Consider the following 23,135-nt stretch of genomic DNA (forward strand, 5'->3'; position numbering starts at 1 on the left):
ACGGCTGCTGAAATCAACAGACGAAAGAATCAAGTATTTTCCAGGTGAATTCACACAGTGCAGATTTTGATACAGAAATGTTTGACCTTTTTGCTGGCTGACACGTATGTGATAGGTCAGAACTTTCTGAAACAAAATCTGCAGTGTGGGAATGTAACTTTTGTTTTTTTTCTTTGTTGCCAACAGGATCACTTTTTTTTGGCAATGGCTTTTTTTTGACAGCGTGTTTTAGCATCTGCAGCAAAATCTATTTGCATGGAGGACGCCGGTAATGAGCACAATGGACGCCGCCGATCACCGGTGTCATAACATTCTTTATTCAAACATAAGAAAACATTGGAGCCGCAGGAGTCCGTCCCTCCCCACGAACGTCGTGCTGCTGACCATCATTCCTGCTAATTTTTCTTATTGTCGAATTGAAATCGTCCATTTTTTTTCCCTAAAACTTTAGGTACAGATCGCGCTCTTTAATTTTTGCCTTTAAATTTTACTTTGTAAAAGAATTTCCTGCTTCTCTTCTGAAGCGATTTTTTTTTAACACGAACCAAACAGCTAAAAAGGAAATAGGTGGAAGAGGGGCGGGGGGACCCAGTGATAATGGCGACAGGCCTTTCTGTCCTTGGTCATCGTGCCTGCAGCAGGAGGAGTGCTTAGGGCACCATGGATCATGATCACCTTAAAGGGGTTGTCCGACGCCATCACTCTCGCACAACGAGGCGAACGGCATTGTGTCTGTGCAACGTCACTCGGCTCCTGATGCAAAACCGATGGCGTCTGGTAATCCATTTAAAGGCGGTTTTGTTTTCTCCACGGCGTGAGGTCTTGTTTGCTGTCATTTAATCTCGTGATATCCAAGATATCCCATCCCATCCCAGCATGTTGTACCCACCGAGCAGGAAATGCTGGGACTCCCATCAACAAAAATCACTGGATAATAAAGCTAAAAGAGTAATTAAGTCCATGGTGAAGTATAGATAAGAGCCTAAATAAATAGCTGTACCCCACCTGGAGTTCAGAGCGGGGGCGACAGGGACCAAATAAAAACATGGAAAGGAAAACAGCAATTTATGTGATTAGCGTCCATCATCCAGGGTCAAGACCGCACAGGCGGCCACCATCCAGGGTCAGGACCGCACAGGCGGCCACCATCCAGGGTCAAGACTGCACAGGCGGCCATCATCCAAGGTCAGGATCATACAGGCGGCCACCATCCAGGGTCAAGACCGCACAGGCAGCGACCATCCAGGGTCAGGACAGCACAGGCGGCCATCATCCAAGGTCAGGATCGTACAGGCGGCCATCATTCAGGGTCAAGACTGTACAGGCGGCCACCATTCAGGGTCAAGACCGCACAGGCGGCCACCATCCAGGGTCAAGACCATACAGGCGGCCATCATCCAAGGTCAGGACCATACAGGCGGCCATCATCCAAGGTCAGGATCGTACAGGCGGCCATCATCCAGGGTCAGGACTGTACAGGCGGCCACCATTCAGGGTCAAGACCGTACAGGTGGCCACCATTCAGGGTCAAGACTGCACAGGCGGCCACCATCCAGGGTCAAGACCGCACAGGCGGCCACCATCCAGGGTCAGGATCATACAGGAGGCCACCATCCAAGGTCAGGGCCATACAGGTAAAATTTCATCGTGATTAAGCAGGTAGTACAGTACCAAGTGGGGAGTCTGAGAAGTGCAATTGATTAACCCCAATTTAAGAGTAAGCAAAAAGGGTTAATGCCTGGTCCATAACAAGAGGGGAGGGAAAAAAAAAAAATCAACTCCTTTAACACTATCCTAAAAACAATGATGTCCCACGTCCCGATTCGGATGTCGTCTGCCGTGTGACATCCTGAGAAACAATCCTAGAGGTCGGGAGGTGGCTGCGGCAGGCGGAGATCTGTTCAGTTGGCGATTCTCTCAATCTCGTCGATGTCGTCTGGGTCCAGCTTCACAATGGGTTTCTCTATGAGAGACAGAAGTGACGTGAGCGGTGGCAAGGGGGCACAGGAGGACACTCCATCTGGACTCGGCTCCTTCTAACTACAAATTTATCTCGTTGCGGTTCTAAGAACCAAAACTAACTTTTCCAGCAACAAAAATAAAACTGTCTATAAAAATGATTTTTTTTTTTTTATTGTGCCCCATTTCTGGGTAGGAGTAAAGAAAACTTTAACTCCTAAATAACTTTTTTTTTAGTTTCTCACTGTAACCAGGACACCCACAGGAGCCACAGTGACAGGTACCGCCGCCCTCATGGCACAGCAGATTTAGGCCCCAGTACTCCTCTGATAGCCGGCGGCCCCACAGACCTCCCTTACTCCTCCCTCAGCGCCGTTTCGCTCCGTTACTTACTGAAGTGCTGCTCGATCTGTTTCAGGATGCTCATACTGTGATTGCTGTCGATCATGTTGACGGCGAGGCCTCTCTTTCCAAAGCGCCCGGTGCGTCCGATTCTGTGCAGATAAGTCTCGTTGTCTGGATTTCCATCTTTATCCACGGGAAGATCGAAGTTGATGACGATGGAGACCTGTTCCACATCGATACCTGGAGGAAGAGGAAGACGGGTCACCCACACTAGGCCGATGCCTACATGGCCCTGGCGGTAGCGGGGCTTTACCCACCTCTGGCGCACACGTTGGTGGTGACCAGAACCTTTTCTTTGCCATCTCGGAATCGGTCGATGACGGCTGCTCTCTGCTCCACCATCATCTCGCCACTCAGTACCGCCACCTGGTGGCCTTCTTTAGATAGCTCACCCGCGAGCCAGGATGCAGTTTTCCGGGTCTGCAGAGAATATGGTGCACCATTATACGCAGGTGCTCAGACGAGGAACCGTTTCTCTCCATCGTCTAACCACCTAGATGACACCGTCATTCAGGACTTCAGCATCTACGGGGTTAGACAGCCCGGACGAGTCATCTCGTATATCGGCTCTGCGGTACAGGCACAGCTCCGATGTGATTAACCATTTCCATCCAACACTCACGTGGCAGAAAATCATGGCCTGTGCGATGGTTATGGACCCATAGATGTTGCACAGGGCCAGGAACTTCTCCTCCCGGTTACTGCAGAGCACATAGAACTGCTTGATCGTGTCCAGCGTCTCCTCCTCTCGCTTCAGCTTTATAATGTTGGGCTCAGGGACGACTTTCTGAGCAAATCGCCAAACCGAGTCTTCAAACGTGGCGGAAAACAGCAGCATCTGGCAGTCCTTGGTCAGCATCCTGCAACATGCAAGGTCTGGTCACCCCTCTGTGCAGTCCCCGCTGCAGCGGCCGCTACGTGCCCCGCGCTCACCTCTGGATGCGGATGCTCTGGTCCTGGTGACCCTGTGTGGCGATCATCACATCGGCCTCGTCCAGCACAAACACCTTAATCTTCTTGGGGTCTATAAACCGCAGCTTGGAGCACCAGTCCAGCACGGTCCCTGGGGTCCCGATGACTATCTGCTCCTGCAGCTTATGGCCGCGCTCCACTGTGGGGATAAAGAACACAGTCACACCCGCTACGCAGTACATATACGGTGGATGTTGTGAAGATGTTAAACTACTTATTTTTTAAAATTGAAGCCACATTCTGACTACAGAATAAGTGACAAAAGTAGAGAGATTTTCCTGCAGGGAATCTCACAGAGTGGCCCAACGACGAGGAACCTGGTCTGAACCCCGACCTCATCTGCCAATACCAGCAGAGCACTCACATCGGTTCCCTCGCACAGCGTACGCCAGCTTCAGCTCCGGGTAGAACTTCCCCATCTGTTCAATGACTTTACCAGTCTGCAGAGCGAGTTCATATGTAGGAGAAAGACACAGGCACTGCGGAGATACAGAGCAGGGCGACGTGAGCCAAAGCGTTCTGCTCCAGAGCTGCACTCACTGTTCTGCTGGTGCACATACTGTGTACAGTCATATATAACTAATGTAACTCAGGATCAGTAATGTATGTACACAGTGACTGCACCAGCAGAATAGTGAGTGCAGCTCTGGGGTATAATACAGGATGTAACCCAGGATCAGTAATGTAATATATGTACACAGTGAGTGCAGCTCTGGAGTATAATGCAGGATGCGCATGGAGACACTCACCTGTGGATAGGTGTTTGCAGCGTTGATCCTGGACAGCATGGCCAGTACGAAGGCGGCCGTTTTCCCTGTGCCAGACTGTGACTGAGCGATCAGATTCTGTGATCTGTAAGACACAACCAGACGAGTTCCTGTTAGAACTCTTTGTACTTCGTGTGAACATTAACCCCGGTGTAGAAGTTCTCACACCCCCGGGTGGCCACTTACGGCTCGGCCAGCATCATCGGCAGCGCGGTTTCCTGGATTTTGGAAGGTCTGTTGAATCCCATGGCGTAGACTCCTTGTAGGAGTTGGGGTTTCCTGGAGAGACAAAACCGATGGGTCAAACTACCAGAAACAGCAGAGCAGGGGCGATACCGCCGATACTGACCCTTAATGAGCAAGTAATATTTCCACCCCCCATATAACCCCCCGTGTGACCCGAGACCCCGGTCGCTGCTTATACTGACGTCAGAGTAAGTTTATTGATTTGTTTTTTATTGACGAGATTCCAGCAATATAAAAAGAAAATGCGCAGATTAATAAAAGCGTCACATCGAGCCGGGAATCGCATCTGTCCGGGGGGCCGACGCCATCATTAAGGAGCAGCCGCTATTACAGGCCCCAGTGCCTCCGCGCAGGGGTGGGGGGGCTCGCTCGGAGACGGTAACCATGGAGACTCAGGCCAGAGATTTGGCTCCGTAATGTAATTAGCGCTGCTCCTTCGCGTTACCCAGCAAGAAAAAAAGCTGCAGAATCGAGGAGAAGATCTAGAAGCATCTGCCGCCAGGACGTGCGTAACCACCGTGTAATAAATGGCTGGATTATTGAAATGACGGGGGGTCCGTAGCACCAATAAAGAAAATAAAAGCCCAAACGTGCTGTTAACAGCCCAGGATGCAGACTTTGTTGAAAAACTACAACTCCCAGAATGCCCTAATAACTTCTGGCTATGGGGGGGGGGGGGTATGCTGGGAGTTGTAGTTTTGCAGTTTGGATTTACCCCCCATTTCCAGGTTAGGACCACCCACTTACAGCCTCAGCTCCTCGAAGGACTTGACGGAGTAGAGTGGGGAGTTGGGGTCTCGCTGCAGGACCTCCACTTGGTTGGTCGTGTTCACCAGGTTGTTTCGGATCAGTTTGTTCAGCAGAGACTGAGCGGCTTTATCCTCTGGGGGGAGAGGAGACAATGAATGGAGGAGAGGACGGGGGACACATCAGGGGTCCCGCCAGATGAAGCCCCCTCATTCACACTGCACTACGTGGACAACCCCTTCTTACATGCTGTGGATCCCCCCCATGTAGAAACCTTACACCTGTGCCCCACACCGACGCCATTCCAGGCTCAGGTTATACCAAGCTTCCTCCTAGGGAAGTGACTGGCTGCAGCCCATCAACAGCCACTGACTGGATGCAGCGCTGCCACGGTACAACAATGTGACCAAGCGCCGATATCGCCGGATGAAGAAGAGGGCTTCATTACGTTATGGCTCGGACAGTAGCAGACAAATCCTCTAACAGCCAGGACCACCATGACTGTGGCATCCAGGAAGGGAGAGGGGGCTTCTTCCATCACCTGACTAGTCATGCACCAGGCATCACATCCGTCATATGTGACCGTACCCATCCGGCTGCCATCACACACACAGGGCGGATCAGAGGATGGCATTACAGGTGTATGCAGGCTCCAGGATGGCAGCTGCGTTATACAGCCAGCGCCGAGGCACAGATTCATCCGCTGTCTGCCATTGATAGCTGTGGGAATCTGTGACATGTGGGATTCCATCACCGTAGCCCCTCATACAGCACATGGCGAGCCGAGGTTGAGAAGGGGCAGCAGACCCAGGCAGAGAGGAAGGAGAGGGGGTCCAGGAAGGGCAGGAGACCCAGGCAGAGGGGAAGGAGAGGGGGTCCAGGAGGGGCAGCAGACCCAAGCAGTGAGGAAGGAGAGGGGGTCCAGGAGGGGCAGCAGACCCAAGCAGTGAGGAAGGAGAGGGGGTCCAGGAGGGGCAGCAGACCCAAGCAGTGAGGAAGGAGAGGGGGTCCAGGAGGGAGGGGCAGCAGACCCAAGCAGTGAGGAAGGAGAGGGGGTCCAGGAGGGAGGGGCAGCAGACCCAAGCAGTGAGGAAGGAGAGGGGGTCCAGGAGGGAGGGGCAGCAGACCCAAGCAGTGAGGAAGGAGAGGGGGTCCAGGAGGGAGGGGCAGCAGACCCAAGCAGTGAGGAAGGAGAGGGGGTCCAGGAGGGAGGGGCAGCAGACCCAAGCAGTGAGGAAGGAGAGGGGGTCCAGGAGGGAGGGGCAGCAGACCCAAGCAGTGAGGAAGGAGAGGGGGTCCAGGAGGGAGGGGCAGCAGACCCAAGCAGTGAGGAAGGAGAGGGGGTCCAGGAGGGAGGGGCAGCAGACCCAAGCAGTGAGGAAGGAGAGGGGGTCCAGGAGGGAGGGGCAGCAGACCCAAGCAGTGAGGAAGGAGAGGGGGTCCAGGAGGGGCAGCAGACCCAAGCAGTGAGGAAGGAGAGGGGGTCCAGGAGGGGCAGCAGACCCAAGCAGTGAGGAAGGAGAGGGGGTCCAGGAGGGGCAGCAGACCCAAGCAGTGAGGAAGGAGAGGGGGTCCAGGAGGGGCAGCAGACCCAAGCAGTGAGGAAGGAGAGGGGGTCCAGGAGGGGCAGCAGACCCAAGCAGTGAGGAAGGAGAGGGGGTCCAGGAGGGGCAGCAGACCCAAGCAGTGAGGAAGGAGAGGGGGTCCAGGAGGGGCAGCAGACCCAAGCAGTGAGGAAGGAGAGGGGGTCCAGGAGGGGCAGCAGACCCAAGCAGTGAGGAAGGAGAGGGGGTCCAGGAGGGGCAGCAGACCCAAGCAGTGAAGGAGAGGGGGTCCAGGAGGGGCAGCAGACCCAGGCAGAGAGGAAGGAGAGGGGGTCCAGGAGGGGCAGCAGACCCAAGCAGTGAAGGAAAGGGGGTCCAGGAGGGGCAGCAGACCCAAGCAGTGAAGGAGAGGGGGTCCAGGAGGGGCAGCAGACCCAAGCAGTGAGGAAGGAGAGGGGGTCCAGGAGGGGCAGCAGACCCAAGCAGTGAGGAAGGAGAGGGGGTCCAGGAGGGGCAGCAGACCCAAGCAGTGAGGAAGGAGAGGGGGTCCAGGAGGGGCAGCAGACCCAAGCAGTGAAGGAGAGGGGGTCCAGGAGGGGCAGCAGACCCAAGCAGTGAGGAAGGAGAGGGGGTCCAGGAGGGGCAGCAGACCCAAGCAGTGAGGAAGGAGAGGGGGTCCAGGAGGGGCAGCAGACCCAAGCAGTGAGGAAGGAGAGGGGGTCCAGGAGGGGCAGCAGACCCAAGCAGTGAGGAAGGAGAGGGGGTCCAGGAGGGGCAGCAGACCCAGGCAGAGAGGAAGGAGAGGGGGTCCAGGAAGGGCAGGAGACCCAGGCAGAGGGGAAGGAGAGGGGGTCCAGGAGGGGCAGCAGACCCAAGCAGTGAGGAAGGAGAGGGGGTCCAGGAGGGGCAGCAGACCCAAGCAGTGAAGGAGAGGGGGTCCAGGAGGGGCAGCAGACCCAAGCAGTGAAGGAGAGGGGGTCCAGGAGGGGCAGCAGACCCAAGCAGTGAAGGAGAGGGGGTCCAGGAGGGGCAGGAGACCCAGGCAGAGAGGAAGGAGAGGGGGTCCAGGAGGGACAGCAGACCCAAGCAGTGAAGGAAAGGGGGTCCAGGAGGGGCAGCAGACCCAAGCAGTGAGGAAGGAGAGGGGGTCCAGGAGGGGCAGCAGACCCAAGCAGTGAGGAAGGAGAGGGGGTCCAGGAGGGGCAGCAGACCCAAGCAGTGAGGAAGGAGAGGGGGTCCAGGAGGGGCAGCAGACCCAAGCAGTGAAGGAGAGGGGGTCCAGGAGGGGCAGCAGACCCAAGCAGTGAGGAAGGAGAGGGGGTCCAGGAGGGGCAGCAGACCCAAGCAGTGAAGGAGAGGGGGTCCAGGAGGGGCAGCAGACCCAAGCAGAGAGGAAGGAGAGGGGGTCCAGGAGGGGCAGCAGACCCAAGCAGTGAATTAGAGGGGGTCCAGGAGGGGCAGCAGACCCAAGCAGTAAGGAAGGGGAGGGGGTCCAGGAGGGGCAGCAGACCCAAGCAGTGAAGGAGAGGGGGTCAAGAAGGGGCAGCAGACCCAAGCAGTGAATGAGAGGGGGTCCAGGAGGGGCAGCAGACCCAAGCAGTGAAGGAGAGGGGGTCAAGAAGGGGCAGCAGACCCAAGCAGTAAAGGAGAGGGGGTCCAGGAGGGGCAGCAGACTCAGACAGGGAGGAAGGAGAGGGGTCCAGGAGGGGCAGCAGACCCAAGCAGTGAGGAAGGAGAGGGGGTCCAGAAGGGGCATCAGACCCAGACAGGAAGGAGACGGGTCCAGGAGGGGCAGCAGACCCAAGCAGTGAAGGAGAGGGGGTCCAGGAGGGGCAGCAGACCCAGACTGTGAGGAAGGAGAGGGGGTTCAGGAGGGGCAGCAGACCCAAGCAGTGAGGAAGGAGAAGGGGTTCAGGAGGGGCAGCATACCCAGGCAGGGAGGAGTGGGTTCAGGTAGGGCAGCAGACCTAGGCAGCAAGGAAGCGGATCAGGAGGGGTAGCACACCCAGGTCAGGAGGAGCAGCCTCAGACACGGAGGAAGAGGGGGAATCAGGAGGGGCAATAGCAGGGGGTTCAGAAGGCGTGGCCCCGGGACTGGAAGGAGGGGGGAAGGGGTTCAGGAGGAGCGTCCCAGGGCATGGAGGAAAGGGAGAGGATAAGGAGGAGCAGCCTGTGGTGGGGAGGGGCTTCAGGAGGAGCAGCCTCAGGTGGAGAGGAAGGTGAGGGGTACAGGAGGAGCAGCCCCTGGTGGGGAGCACCGCTCATCTTTCATAACCTCAGCTCGGTCCACTTGCACCACCGCTGCCCTCTCATTCGCCTTTGTTTCCTCCCATAATGTTCTCATCTCCCCCTGTCCTGCAGAGATATCTTCCTGTACATCCTTTATCTGTTGTGCAGGACGAGCACTGGGTTTTCTCATACCAATACGTTTTCCATTAGACTTTTCTGCGGCCTCCTCCAGACCCTCTATCTGCAATATGAGTAGCTACAACCAGGAGGGGATCTCACAGCATACAGAGCAATGTTGAAGGCTTTCCTGGCGAGGATCTCAGAAACTCATCAATCCCAGTCGAGCGCTTTACACTTAGTATTACAATATAGCCGCTATCGACAGTAATCCCCCCATATTATTAATTAGATGGGAATTTTTAAGGGGACTGGCGATCGCACAGAATTTCACCTTCCAGCATCAAATACAGCGACAATGACTGCAGCCACAATCTCAGGAGAAAGCGCGCTAGAGAGTGGAGCATAAAAGACAGAAAACTGGATGGGTGGCGCCTGGCTGGAAGCTTTCTCCTTTAAGAAACGTGTGTGGCCAATGGTAATAGAGGTGATGAACGGCAATGGGATCTCCAGAGCTCCTACCCACTGAGGCCGCCACCAGTAACCCCCACCACAGGTGAACAGGAGACAGTGAATGGGGGCGCAGCCGGCGGGATCAGGCGAGGAGGTGAAGCAAATGCTGTAAACCAAGGAGAGGGTCAAAATGACCCCAGCAGAGTCAGGGACACTTGGCACCACTCCAGGACTGGTCGTAGTGGGAATACAGAGAGGAGGGACGGCGCGGGGGTGGGGAGCGCAGCACGTACATGTCGTCATACCTGAAGTGCTGCATTGTTACAGGCTGGTCATTGTGGAGTAACCGTCTGCAATCTGCATTATACTTCACATTTAGAAGAGAATCTGTCACCATGTTGTTGCATGAAGCCGTGAATCAGTGATCGGGGAGGATTACACAGAGCTCAGCATTCAGAGCACTGCTAGATCTACAGCAACAGAGATTTCATCAAAACTGCAGTAAACATCCCGGTAAGTGACACATAGCTGGAATCAGGGGCTCTGCGCCATGTTGGTCTCAGGTGTGAGAGCGAGAACCTGCCTGCTGACTAATGACCCCTGCTACTGGTCGAGGACCCGGTTGGTCGCCCAGCCACTCACCTTTCTCGTCATCCTCTGTTTTCTCTGCTGCGTTGCTCGTCTTCTCTGTTTCGCCGTTATCTGCTGGAGCGGTGCCTATGATAACGAGAGGGGAGCAGAGGTCAGTACCTGGAGGTTCCTCTGTTCAGTGTCGTCAGATCAGCAAAATATCTCAGTGCCGCACAGTTCAGCTGCTGAACACCAGCTCACGTCACTTCCCAAGCATGGCCTCTCCATCACATAGGAGCCTCCGCAGCCTCAGAGGAGCATCCCCGGCCTCAGAGGGGCCTCCGCAGCCTCAGAGGAGCATCCCCGGCCTCAGAGGAGCATCCCTCACTTCTTGTTTCAATCCCACATTACTATTCTACCGCTGTATATTTGACGCTCCCTTTGCTGCTTCTCCCCAGAAAACCAAGCTCTGTCTGCACAATCTATACCACAGGAATTATATATTTTATTTTTAGTTGTATTTTCATTATTTTTAACCCACATGCGAATATATATTTTATAATGCTGGGAGCGTCACTCTGTCCGAAGTCTTTACAGACTGCACAAGCGTCTGAACCCCACAGAGTAATGCATCCGGGAATGAGAATTCTGGCCCAGGAGGTCACGGTATGCGTTAGCACTGACCGCATACCTCGATCTCCGACGGAGAAGCAGGGACGTGCCAGGAGGGAGAGCATTGCGATATTCACCTGTCCCCGTTCCACCGCCGCACTGTGACGTTCAAGTCAGAGGGCGTGATGACGAGGATAGTGCGTGCCCTCAGACTGAACAGTCACAGCCAGAGGATGCGGAAGGCACAGCGGCACGCGGCGGTGGAACGGGGAAAGGTGAATATCACAAGTGCCGATGTCCCCACCTGCTCAGGCCCCCGGCACCTGACCCCCAGCGATGAGAGGTGAGTATGTCATTTTTTTATTTTTTTTTAAATCACAGCAGCAGCATACGGGGTATATTATGCTATGGAGCACCTTATGGGGGCCATCAACCATTATGGAGCAGCATATGGGGCATATGGATGAGAACAGCACATTACAGAATGGGGCGCAGGACGGGAGCAACACAAGACAGGATGGGGGCGCAGGATGGGAGCAGCACATGACAGGATGGGGGCGCAGGATGGGAGCAGCACATGACAGGATGGGGGCGCAGGATGGGAGCAGCACATGACAGGATGGGGGCGCAGGATGGGAGCAGCACATGACAGGATGGGGGCGCAGGATGGGAGCAGCACATGACAGGATGGGGGCACAGGATGGGGGCACAGGATGGGAGCAGCACATGACAGGATGGGGGCACAGGATGGGAGCAGCACATGACAGGATGGGGGCACAGGATGGGAGCAGCACATGACAGGATGGGGGCGCAGGATGGGAGCAGCACATGACAGGATGGGGGCGCAGGATGGGAGCAGCACATGACAGGATGGGGGCGCAGGATGGGAGCAGCACATGACAGGATGGGGGCGCAGGATGGGAGCAGCACATGACAGGATGGGGGCGCAGGATGGGAGCAGCACATGACAGGATGGGGGCGCAGGATGGGAGCAGCATATGACAGGATGGGGGTACCAGATGGGAGCACATGACAGGATGAGGGTACAGGATGGGAGCAGCACATGACAGGATGGGGGTACAGGATGGGAGCAGCACATGACAGGATGGGGAGCAGGATGGGAGCAGCACATGACAGGATGGGGGCGCAGGATGGGAGCAGCATATGACAGGATGGGAGCACATGACAGGATTGGGGTACAGGATGAGAGCAGCACATGACAGGATGTGGGTACAGGATGGGAGCAGCACATGACAGGATGGGGGCACAGGATGGGAGCAGCACATGACAGGATGGGGGCACAGGATGGGAGCAGCACATGACAGGATGGGGGCACAGGATGGCAGCAGCACATGACAAGAAGGGGGCGCAGGATGGAAGCTGCACACAACAGAACGGGGGCGCAGAATGGGAGCAGCACACGACAGAACGGGGGCACAGAATGGGAGCAGCACACGACAGAACGAGGGCGCAGGAAGAGAGTAGCACATGACAAGATGGAGGCGCACAAAACAGTATGGGGGCGCCACAAAATAGCATCTAAAACTGTAAATTGTTTATATTTGCTGATGTCAAGAAAAAGAAAAAATTAAAATTGTACACACATAAGTTGGAAAAAAATCATCATAGTGTTCTGAATGAAACAAAGAATTTTTACTTAAACGCTCGCATGCACCTGCCCAAAATGTGAGATGCGACCATGAAGCAGTCAGCAGATTCAGAGACATGGTCTTGTTCCCTTCTACTAAGTCCAATATTCACATGGTGCGACAATAGAAAAGTCACTGCAGGAACTTACATCAGCAGCCAGTTATCACATGGTGGTTGTCTGCTCCGGGGACAGCTATGCAGTCAGGATGAGATGCAATAACCCCCCAAATAACTCTCCATAGCCCCCATTATGGCCGGAGCTATAGAGCCACAATGATGGGAATAAGTGAAACAGGACACAGTGGATGGGCTCGTACTCACCGTTATTCTCCGGTTTAGGCGCTTGGACTTTCTCATCTTTCAGCTGCAGTTTATTGAACTGAGGAAGAAGAGAAAGAACGGTCAGAACATTTGCGGCCATTTCACGACCTCTGCTTGCGGCCAGGGATTCAGGACATTCAGCCCCGTCCTGCACATGCTGCTGGCATTTGTTACAATGTATCAGCAATACACAAGAGATTGCAGGGAAGAATGGCTACACAATTAAATTGAAGCTGATAAGACAACTACATTGTGACAAAACCTCAGCAGTCAGGGGTAATAACTGCACAGACGTCTCATCCTCCCGATGTAAAAAATTGTTCTATTCACAGTCAACAAGCAGAGATTGTGAGGAAAGAACCAAAAAAGAGCAAAAGAAACTTCCAAAAATCCTCATATAAGTGTAATAAGATTCCTCGCTCAAACTGGAGGCCGAGAACAAACGTCACAGCCCTAAATACAGAAGGAGGACTATGAGGGACGAGAAACGCAGGATCCGAGCAGTAAGGGGCACATGAAGGCCCCGGGCAGCTCTGTACATTCATGGAATTATTTTCTTTTGATCCAAACTCATGTTCCTCCCATCAGCCAGTAATAGGCATCAGGTCCACCAGCTTCTATGTGACGAGATGTTTATAGAAGGAGGAACACAGGAACACAGGGCGGAATAAAGGGAAATATAAAGAGAGGCACAGGAACACCTAGAAACCGAGTATTTCACTTATCCCGATTACATCCTGTATTATACCCCAGAGCTGCACTCACTATTCTGCTGGTGCAGTCACTGTGTACATACATTACATTACTGATCCTGAGTTGCATCCTGTATTATACTCCAGAGCTGCACTTACTATTCTGCTGGTGTAGTCGCTATGTACATACATTACTGATCCTGAGTTGCATCCTGTATTATACTCCAGAGCTGCACTCACTGTGTACATACATTACATTACTGATCCTGAGTTACATCCTGTATTCTACTCCAGAGCTGCACTCACTATTCTGCTGGTGCAGTCACTGTGTACATACATTACTGATCCTGAGTTACATCCTGTATTCTACCCCAGAGCTGCACTCACTATTCTGCTGGTGCAGTCACTGTGTACATACATTACATTACTGATCCTGAGTTACCTCCTGTATTATACTCCAGAGCTGCACTTACTATTCTGCTGGTGCAGTCACTGTGTACATACATTACTGATCCTGAGTTACATCCTGTAGATCTTTTATTATAAAAATGAAAAACATAACAAAAATATTAGCCAGAAAATAATCAGTATACTGAACACCGGTCCAGCCGCTCATTCTCTCCTCTCACACAGTATATACAGAATAATAACTACTTTGACCTTCAGGTCCGGTCACCAAACAAAATAATAATAACAAATAAAATAAACAATGGCAAACAAAGACTATATACATGAACTTTTTTTTATTTTTTTAGTTTTAAATAAAATAACTACAAATTAAACAAATATATACAATACTACAAGCTATCCTCCATTCTCAACCCCCCGCACTGACCTGAGAGCTGGTCCTGCGTCTCATGCCTCAGTCAATGTCCAACGTCCATAGGCCAGATCAGGCAGTGCCAGTTTTTCCCCCAAACAACCCAGTGTCCCATAGTCCCTCAAGATAATCCCACCTCCCCCCCTTTCCCACCACCCAACCTAACACCTACACCCAATTCTATATCCCTATATACAATATATACATTATATACAGCAGCACACACCACAATAATTACAAAACACGACGCCCAAGTTCGGCGCCTGCAGCCCTACATCACTGTATAATCAAACAAAACAAAATTCTACAGTGTCAGCAGCAGCCCACCACCAGGAAAGGAGATGACCAGACTAGGGCACACTAAAAGAAAAGCCCCTCCAGAGGAGCGCGGCCCTCCGTGCGCCCAGTCTCCCATACTCCAGAGAGCGCACCTTCACCAGGTCACCGAGTATGGTCCTAAACACATCGTCCACTGGGAGGATTTTTCGTTGCGTCGATACTAAGCACCGTGCGTTCCACGTGTGATACCTAACCACTGCGCTAACTAGAAATAAGGTGCAGCGGTCCCGACCACCCAGGTCTCCGAATGCTCCATAGGCCCATTCCGCATAGGAGAGACCGGTCAGCCGAGACCAGCCAATGGAGGCGCCCACCCTGTTGTACACCTCTGTGTTGAAGGGACAATGAAGCAGGAAGTGGTCCATGCTTTCCAGCAAGGCACCACAATGCTCCCGAGGACAATTCCTGTCCTCAGAGCTCCTACACTTCAGATTGTCCCTCACACACAGTTTCCCATGGAAGCAGCGCCAAGCCAAGTCCCAAAACTTCGAGGGGATCCTGATAGAATTCAAAAGATGCAAACCCACCCCAAGATCCCGACTTGGGCAGTCCCTGAGCGCCAGAGGCCTCTGGATATGGGTCAACAGAACCCTACTGTCAAGTAGTTTCCTTGGCAGAGTCCTGATCTCCCACATTCCCAGACCCCACCGCCGAATTACCTTCAGAACCAAGGTAGCGTAAGCCGGAAGATGTCCATGCGGTGTGCGAAGATCCTTCACTTGCCCTCCTGTCTCCCATTCCTGGAAGAAAGGCTGAAACCATCCCCTACAGGAGAATACCCACGGAGGAGCCCTCTCTTTCCAGAGGTTTGCAATATTGATCTTAATGAAGGTATCCACAAGGAATACCACAGGGTTGACCATACCCAACCCTCCTAGTCTCCTCGTACGGTAAGTAACCTCCCTCTTGACCAGGTTCAGTCTATTCCCCCATAACAGTTGGAAGAACAAACTGTAGACCCGAGTCCAGAGAGATTCCGGCAAGATGCACACACTGCCCAGATAAATCAGTAAAGGGAGCAGGTAAGTTTTGATCAGGTTTACCCTTTCCCTTAGGGTCAAAGACCAACCCTTCCATTGGTTCACCTTCTGAGTGGCGATCTCTAGCCTGCTGTCCCAATTTTGTTTGGGGTAATCCCCCTGGCCAAATTCGATGCCAAGGACTTTTGCAGAGACTTTGGGTCCTGGAAGGGTGTCCGGGAGATCAAAACCAGGATCTCCTCCTCCCAGCCAGAGACTCTCACACTTATCCCGGTTGATCTTGGACCCGGATGCCTCCGAGTAGCGATCTACCTCTGACATCAGCCACCCTGCCTCCTCGTGAGAGGAAGCAAACACAGTGACATCATCGGCATACGCCACCACCCTCAGAGTGGCTTCCGGTGCTGCCTGATCCATCCCGATCCCGGCCAACGGTCCACGCTCCACCCTCCTAAGAAGAGGGTCAATCGCAAACACGTACAGCAGCGGGCTCAAGGGACAACCCTGGCGAACACCGGACCCAACCTCAAAAGAGCTACCAATCCAACCATTCACAAGCGGGAAACTCTCTGCCCCACTGTACAAGGTCTTAAGCCAATCAACAAACCCCCCCGGCAGGCCATATCTCAGAAGGACGGACCAGAGGTACTCGTGATTAACCTGATCAAACGCTTTTGCCTGGTCCAGTGACAGCATGTACCCCTTCCAGTGACCAGCCCTACCCTGCTCCACTGCCTCTCGGACACAGAGCACAGCACTAAATGTGCTGCGGCCTGGAACAGAGCAATGCTGGGCCCCCGAAAGGAGTCGGGGTGCAAATGTCACCAGCCGATTAAACAGCACCTTTGCCAGAACCTTCCTGTCTGCATTGAGAAGCGCTATGGGACGCCAATTCTCAATGCAAGATGGGTCCTTACCCTTTGACAAGATGATCAGAGCAGACCTCCTCATTGACTTCGGCAGAGTGCCCGAGGAAAGACACTCATTGAATACCTCAGTCAAGAGGGGAACCAAAACGTCCTTAAAGGTCTTATAGAATTCAGATGTTAAGCCATCTGGACCAGGCGATTTTTTGGGGGCAAGCCCTTCAATCGCCAACTGAACTTCCTCTTCCCTGATCATTTCTGTCAAAACGTCAAGAGAGGGGTCTACCCCTGGTTCGGGGACAGCTTCTGCCAGGAAAGCCGACATCTCATCCCAATCAAGATCCCTCTTCCCCAAGAGGTGCGAGTAGAAGGATCTGACAACCTCCAGGATCCCTGATCTGGATCGCCTCAGGGACTCCGTAGTGTCGACCAGTCCTGTAACCACTTTACTATTCACTGACATCTTGCAGTTTCTGTAAGGGTCGGGCGAGCGGTACTTCCCGTAATCCCTCTCAAAAACCAAAGATGCGTGTCTATCGTACTGACACCTCATAAGCAAAGATTTCACTCTGGAGATCTCCTCGCGGCTACCTCCAGTTGAGACAAGATGCTCGAGTTTCCTCCTCAGACCCTGATATAGGCGGTACCTGCTCAGACTCCTGAGGCTCGAGAGCTGGCGGAAGAATCTCGCCACCCTTTCCTTGAACATCTCCCACCACTCTGACCTACTACTACAAAGATCCAGTAAGGGTACCTGGCTCTGAAGAAAATCCTCAAAGGACTGTCTTATCTCCGCTTCTTCCAAGAGAGACGAATTGAGCCTCCAAAAGCCTCTTCCCATCTGGAGGGTCTCTGTAACATTCAGAGAAAACAAAATTAAACAGTGGTCGGAGAACTCCACCTCAACAACAGACACTGCTGAAGAGACAGCTTCCTCCTTTAAATAAAACCTATCTATTCTGGACCTACAGTTACCTCTATGATAGGTGAACCCCTCGTGGCCTGGGGTGTGCCGAATGTGGACATCCACCAGGCGAGCCTCACTAGCTATACTATTAAGGGCGACGCTATCATAAGTCAGCTTGTCTCTGGAACCTCCTCTATCTCGGGGCCTCGTGACAGCATTGAAGTCCCCTCCAAAGACAACCTGCCGACTTGTAAAAAGGTAGGGCTTGATCCTCATAAAGAGACACTTCCAGTCCCACTTAGATTGGGGACCATAGATGTTAATGAGCCGGAGCTCTTGTCCCTTCATGAGGACATCTAAGATCAGGCACCTCCCCATTTCTAACTCAATAACCCGTCGGCATTCCACCGGTGCGGTAAAAAGGACCGCCACTCCGCTATACGGCTCGGCCGCAAGAGACCAATAGGAGGGCCCGAGTCTCCACTCCCTCTTAGCTTTAAACACATCTGCCATGTTTGGCAGCCTGGTCTCTTGCAAAAAGAAAATGTCAGCTTCAACCCGGCTGAGAAAATCAAAGGCCGCAAATCTAGCTGTATTTGACTTTATGCTGGCGACATTAATGGACGCCAGCGTCAACGGAGTGGGTTCCGCCATCATTGGTGATTGAGTTAGATGGCTTTCTTTTTCCCACTCCCCTTATCCTCTGCCTCAGAGGAGGAATCCTTCCCCCTCTTTAATGACATGGAGGTATCCATTTCCACGCGGTTTTTATTTTTTTCGTCCTCGTCTCCGGACTCTGGGCCAGTCCCTCCCTCCAAAGATCTTATGTTCCCAGAAGGAGGAGACTCGGCGCCCCCTGTGAGCCCCGCCGAAGCCAGAACCTCACCCTCAGCTTCCTCCTCAGAGGAAGAGATGTTTTCAAGGGCTTGGAACCGGTTAGAAAGACCAACCAGAGGGGAGTCGGTTTTTCCTTCCTTAGGTACCTTGGTCAGAGTGAGAGAAGATTTTTTTTCTCCCTTCTTTCTCTTCTTTTTGGTGCCGAGCTTACGCTTGTCCTCTAGCCACTGCCTATTATCCTCACCCATACTTTCATAATAGGAGGACTCTGAGGCAGTGGCACTCTCCTCCCTGTGGATCCTCCTGACCTCATCCAACTCATCATCCCTTGGGGCCTCAGCAGCAAGACTGGCATCCAGGACAGGGGCCACCCCAGTAGCCCGAGGCTCGCCCAGCTCCCTATCCTGTCTGCGCTTGTCTAGACGCCTTAGCTGGGCAGGCGTCTTTTTATTGCTTTTCTTCCTTGGCCCCTCAGCTCCCTCACCCTTGCTAGTCCCTTCCCCAGCAGAATCAGCCTCACGGCTTCCTCCCACTGGGGTCACGACTGCGTTAGCGAAGGAGCGAGGACAACGGCTGAATGGGTGACCTAACTCACCACACAGGTGGCACCTACTCTCCACACAAGATGCAGCAAGATGGCCGACATCCCCACACAATGCACACTTCTGCACAGTGCAGTTTGCGCTGAAGTGTGTAGGGTCGCCGCACTTGTGACAGAGCTTCGGTTGCCCCTGGTAGAAGACCAGGATACGATCCCTACTCAGGAAGGCAGATGATGGTATGTGGGCAACCGTACCACCTGAACGCTTAAGTTTTACCATAAACGTCCAGGCCCCTGACCAGATACCAAACTCGTCACGGTTTTTCTTTGGCATCTCCACTACCTCTCCATACCGGCCAAGCCACGTCATGATGTCATAACAAGAAAGCGACTCGTTACATGTCATCACGGTCACTTTCTTGACTTGATTTTGGCGAGACACCGCCTGAACGGCAAAGTCTTGCCAGCCGGGCTCATTTTTTGCCAACTCATAGTTCGACCAGAAGAGTTCAAGCCCCTCCGGCCGAACAAAGCCGACATCAAACTCAGGTGTGGAATAGGGATGTATCAAGGCGTAGATGTCAATCGCCTTGAAGCCCATCCTCAGCAGGAGCTCCACAACCTTCAACCTTGGAGGACATGCATCACTGCCCCTCCACCGAAGACGGACCACATTCCTACGCACACTACCCGGCCCAGCTGTTGGGAGGGACCACACTGTATCCCCCCCTTTGCTCTCGGAAGGCCCCGAGGCCATGCCTCTCTATCCAGAAGGATAGATCAACCTCTCGACCCTCTACCATTAGTGATCTCTCTCCCCTCTTTAGAGCCTCCAGGAGACGCCGTTGCAACATGCCATCCCCAGAGCCCAGAGACGAGGAGGACGCCCTATTTCCCCCGGAGGTGACAGCGGCATAACTTCTGACAGGTGCTGCCACCACCGGGGGGGCAACCGGACCAGTGACCACATCCACACCAACACCATTACCCACCTCAATAACCTCCTCACCCTCCACCAAACCAGCAACCACACCACTAGACAAAGAGTTTTCCTCATCCATACCCACCACCACATTCCCTCCTGCTGGACCAGTGACAACAGGGGGTGACATTTTGGCCTCCGCATCATCAGGCACAAAGGGCTGAGTCTCCTCCACAGAACTGGAGGCGACCTCGCCCCTGGTTTTATGTGTGCCCTCCGCATCAGTTGATATTTTCCGCTGCTTCATGGTTGCTACCAGGCGCCGTTGATCTTTAGCTGCTGTGAGGCACCGCTGATCCTTAGCATCAGGATCTTGTTGACCAGCGGCGCCAACACAGAACAGGACTTTGGTGGGAGGACCGGAACGCCCAGCCCCGGTAACCCCCTCACACTGCCGCCGCTTCTCAACTAAGTGATCAGCGGCAACAGCATTCAGGGGCACCGAGGCTACCGGAGCTGCCCCTGACACCGGGCTGCTCCCCCCTCCCACTGGGGAGCGCACCACAGTATCGTGGCCTGATTTTTCGCCCGCCACCGGGCCGCCCTCACTGTCCAGCCTCTCGGCTGATGCACCTGCTGCTACGTCCCCGCTACTACAAGCAGAGACGGAGCTCTGTGCCTCACTACATTGCTTTGTAGTCTCCCCGCGCCTTTGCACCGGATCCACAGCAGAACCCGGGCTGGGCTGGGCAACGGGGCTTATACAGCGAGCTGACCCTGCAGCCGACTCAGGGGGTACAGGGAGGGGGGCATACACATAGCTTACCGCTTCCTGCAGCTTAGGTTTGATCTTCTTCACCTTTTTTTCTGGCCCCCAGGTGCCTCCTCTGGCAAATCATCACCAAGATGGAAGTTCTGAAGGCACACTGGGGACTCCAGAAGCTTGATCTCTGCCATTAGTGCCCCTCCCTGGCCGATGTCACTGTCCTCCCCAAAGCCAGCAGAACTGCGACGAGATGTCATTGTCGCCTGTCCAGCAGGGAGCTCGCTGCACGTGGCCTGTGAGTGACTAAGCAGGCTGCCAGGTGGAGCTTTCTGCTGGTCATCCTCCTTCTTCTCATCATCATCATCCACCTGGCTCCCAGGCTGCAGCCCTATCTGCCTTTGCTCTCTGTTATCAGCCATTTCTCTGAATCGGTCTTCATTTTGCAATTTTTCTTTAAATGGTCCACTTTATTCTTGGATAAAGGCTTTTCTTACCTCTAGGTCATTAATTTCCTGCTTCAGCCTCTTTACCTCAGCCTGGAATTGCGTCTTCCTGGGTCTGGAGGCGCCTGCAGCTTTTGCGCTTGTGCAGCGCAGCTCCTCCCGGAGCCTTCTCAATCTCTTGCTTGCTTCTTCATACTCACGAAGGTGGCTCATGACCCGGGAGGCATAGGTGGACACAGACTCCCGGGGTCTCTGCAGCGCCCAACCCTCCTCAGTGAGGTCGGCCTCACCTCCGTGAGCACTCAGCTTTCCTCCGGAAAGGCCGTCATCCTGCACGCTAGCAGGCTTCTCCTCCATGGAAGCCTTCGGCTTCTCTGGGTCTCTGCAGACCTGGGGGGAGTAGGAGCCACATTGCTGCGACTCCTGGTGGAGCGTCTCACCCCCGAATCCTCTGATGTGCAGGCTGGTTGCTGGTTCCTTCTGCCCCCCGCCAGCCTGGTCCGGGAAGCAGAAGCCTGGGACTTGGCTCCTTCACTCATCCCAGGAAACCCACTCACTCCCTGGGTAAGAGAGAGAGCAGGTCCCCGGGTGGAGAGGTGGTGGTTCCCAGGAGCTCAGGAGCACACAGCAGGATCAGTGGCGACCACACCCACAATCAACACAGTGAGCAGCAGCTGAGCAAAGCTGCACCCACTATTCTGCTGGTGCAGACAGTCACTGTGTACATACATTACTGATCCTGAGTTACCTCCTGTATTATACCCCAGAGCTGCACTCACTATTCTGCTGGTGCAGTCACTGTGTACATACATTACATTACTGATCCTGAGTTACATCCTGTATTATACTCCAGAGCTGCACTCACTATTCTGCTGGTGCAGTCACTGTGTGCATACATTACATTACTGATCCTGAGTTACCTCCTGTATTATAACCCAGAGCTGCACTCACTATTCTGCTGGTGCAGTCACTGTGTACATAAATTACTGATCCTGAGTTACCTCCTGTATTATACTCCAGAGCTGCACTCACTATTCTGCTGCTGCAGTCACTGTCTACATACATTACATTACTGATCCTGAGTTACATCTTGTATTATACCCCAGAGCTGCACTCACTATTCTGCTGCTGCAGTCACTGTCTACATACATTACATTACTGATCCTGAGTTACATCCTGTATTATACCCCAGAGCTGCACTCACTATTCTGCTGGTGCAGTCACTGTGTACATACATTACATTACTGATCCTGAGTTACATCCTGTATTATACTCCAGAGCTGCACTCACTATTCTGCTGGTGCAGTCACTGTGTACATACATTACTGATCCTGAGTTACCTCCTGTATTATACTCCAGAGCTGCACTTACTATTCTTCTGGTGCAGTCACTGTGTACATACATTACTGATTTTGAGTTACCTCCTGTATTATACTCCAGAGCTGCACTCACTATTCTGCTGGTGCAGTCACCCTTGTACATACATTACTGATCCTGAGTTACATCCTGTATTATACCCCAGAGCTGCACTCAATATTCTGCTGGTGCAGTCACTGTGTACATACATTACATTACTGATCCTGAGTTACATCCTGTATTATACCCCAGAGCTGCACTCACTATTCTGCTGGTGCAGTCACTGTGTACATACATTACATTACTGATCCTGAGTTACATCCTGTATTGTACACCAGAGCTGAACTCACTATTCTGCTGGTGCACTGACTTATTTCCTATGGACTGTTGCTGTATATGTAGCCGCTATCGTCGCTATTTTGTGGGGTCTCCAGGGGACGGGACTGGCGGGGCCTTCCTCGGACATTGCGGGGATCCCTTGCTGCGGCTCACACGTGGCTCCGGGTGAACAGTGCGGGGAGCCCGGATGTGATGCCGGAGACTGGGGTTAGAGGGGACACCGCAGAGACCGCCTCTCTCTCACCGAATCAGCCGCCGCCTCCTGCTCGTCCACCGCCAGCGCCCAGGAATTAGTCGCCATCGTGCTTCAGCTTCCAACAGTGGAATCGCCACAAGAACAAACCACTGCTTCCGCCCGCCCCAACCAATAGGAATGGAGCTCCGCTCCGCCCTGGTGCTCCTTAGATATCCTCCCGACTAGAAGAAGAGACACAGAACTTCAGTTCCAACTAACAGAAGTTCCAGTCTCCACCAATCCCTTGAGGTGAGGAAGGTCACATGACATAAAGTGATAGGACAAGGCAAACCTCTGTTACCATGGAGACCGGAGCAGGGAGGAGAGGAGCAGGGGCTGCGGAGAAGAGGGGCAGGGGCTGCGGAGCAGAGGAGCTACTAAGGAGAAGGGTAGGGGCCGAGAAGGAGAGGGGCAGGGGCTGGGGAGAGAAGGCGCAGGGACTGAGGAGAAGAGGGCCAGGGGCTGAGGAGAAGAGGGCCAGGGGCTGAGGAGAAGAGGGC

The 23,135-nt window shown here is 53.5% G+C and overlaps 1 protein-coding gene across 4 annotated transcripts; it reads right to left on the reverse strand.

The window, feature by feature from the left end:
* Nucleotides 1-294: 294 nt before the first annotated feature.
* Nucleotides 295-22,826, reverse strand: LOC143770560 (ATP-dependent RNA helicase DDX19A). 4 transcript variants are annotated; one of them, XR_013214663.1, is made up of 13 exons: nt 22,645-22,817; nt 12,593-12,650; nt 10,082-10,156; nt 5,097-5,232; nt 4,290-4,382; nt 4,086-4,188; nt 3,701-3,815; nt 3,298-3,475; nt 2,987-3,224; nt 2,622-2,784; nt 2,353-2,544; nt 1,535-1,963; nt 295-1,471 (listed from the first exon to the last, which is right to left on the reverse strand). XR_013214663.1 is itself a non-coding variant. In XM_077260270.1 (12 exons), the coding sequence occupies exons 1-12, from the start codon at nt 22,699-22,701 to the stop codon at nt 1,902-1,904; spliced, it is 1,470 nt and encodes a 489-aa protein (XP_077116385.1). In that variant the 5' UTR covers nt 22,702-22,826; the 3' UTR covers nt 295-1,901. The 4 variants fall into 4 exon arrangements, 2 of the variants coding, with proteins under 2 accessions (XP_077116385.1, XP_077116384.1); XR_013214662.1 differs by lacking the exon at nt 22,645-22,817 and adding an exon at nt 17,044-19,123; XM_077260270.1 differs by having other exon boundaries at nt 295-1,963; nt 22,645-22,826.
* Between the last annotated feature and the right edge of the window lie 309 nt (nt 22,827-23,135).

The sequence above is a fragment of the Ranitomeya variabilis genome, chromosome 4 (assembly GCF_051348905.1).
Source record: "Ranitomeya variabilis isolate aRanVar5 chromosome 4, aRanVar5.hap1, whole genome shotgun sequence".
NCBI classification, from domain to species: domain Eukaryota; kingdom Metazoa; phylum Chordata; class Amphibia; order Anura; family Dendrobatidae; genus Ranitomeya; species Ranitomeya variabilis.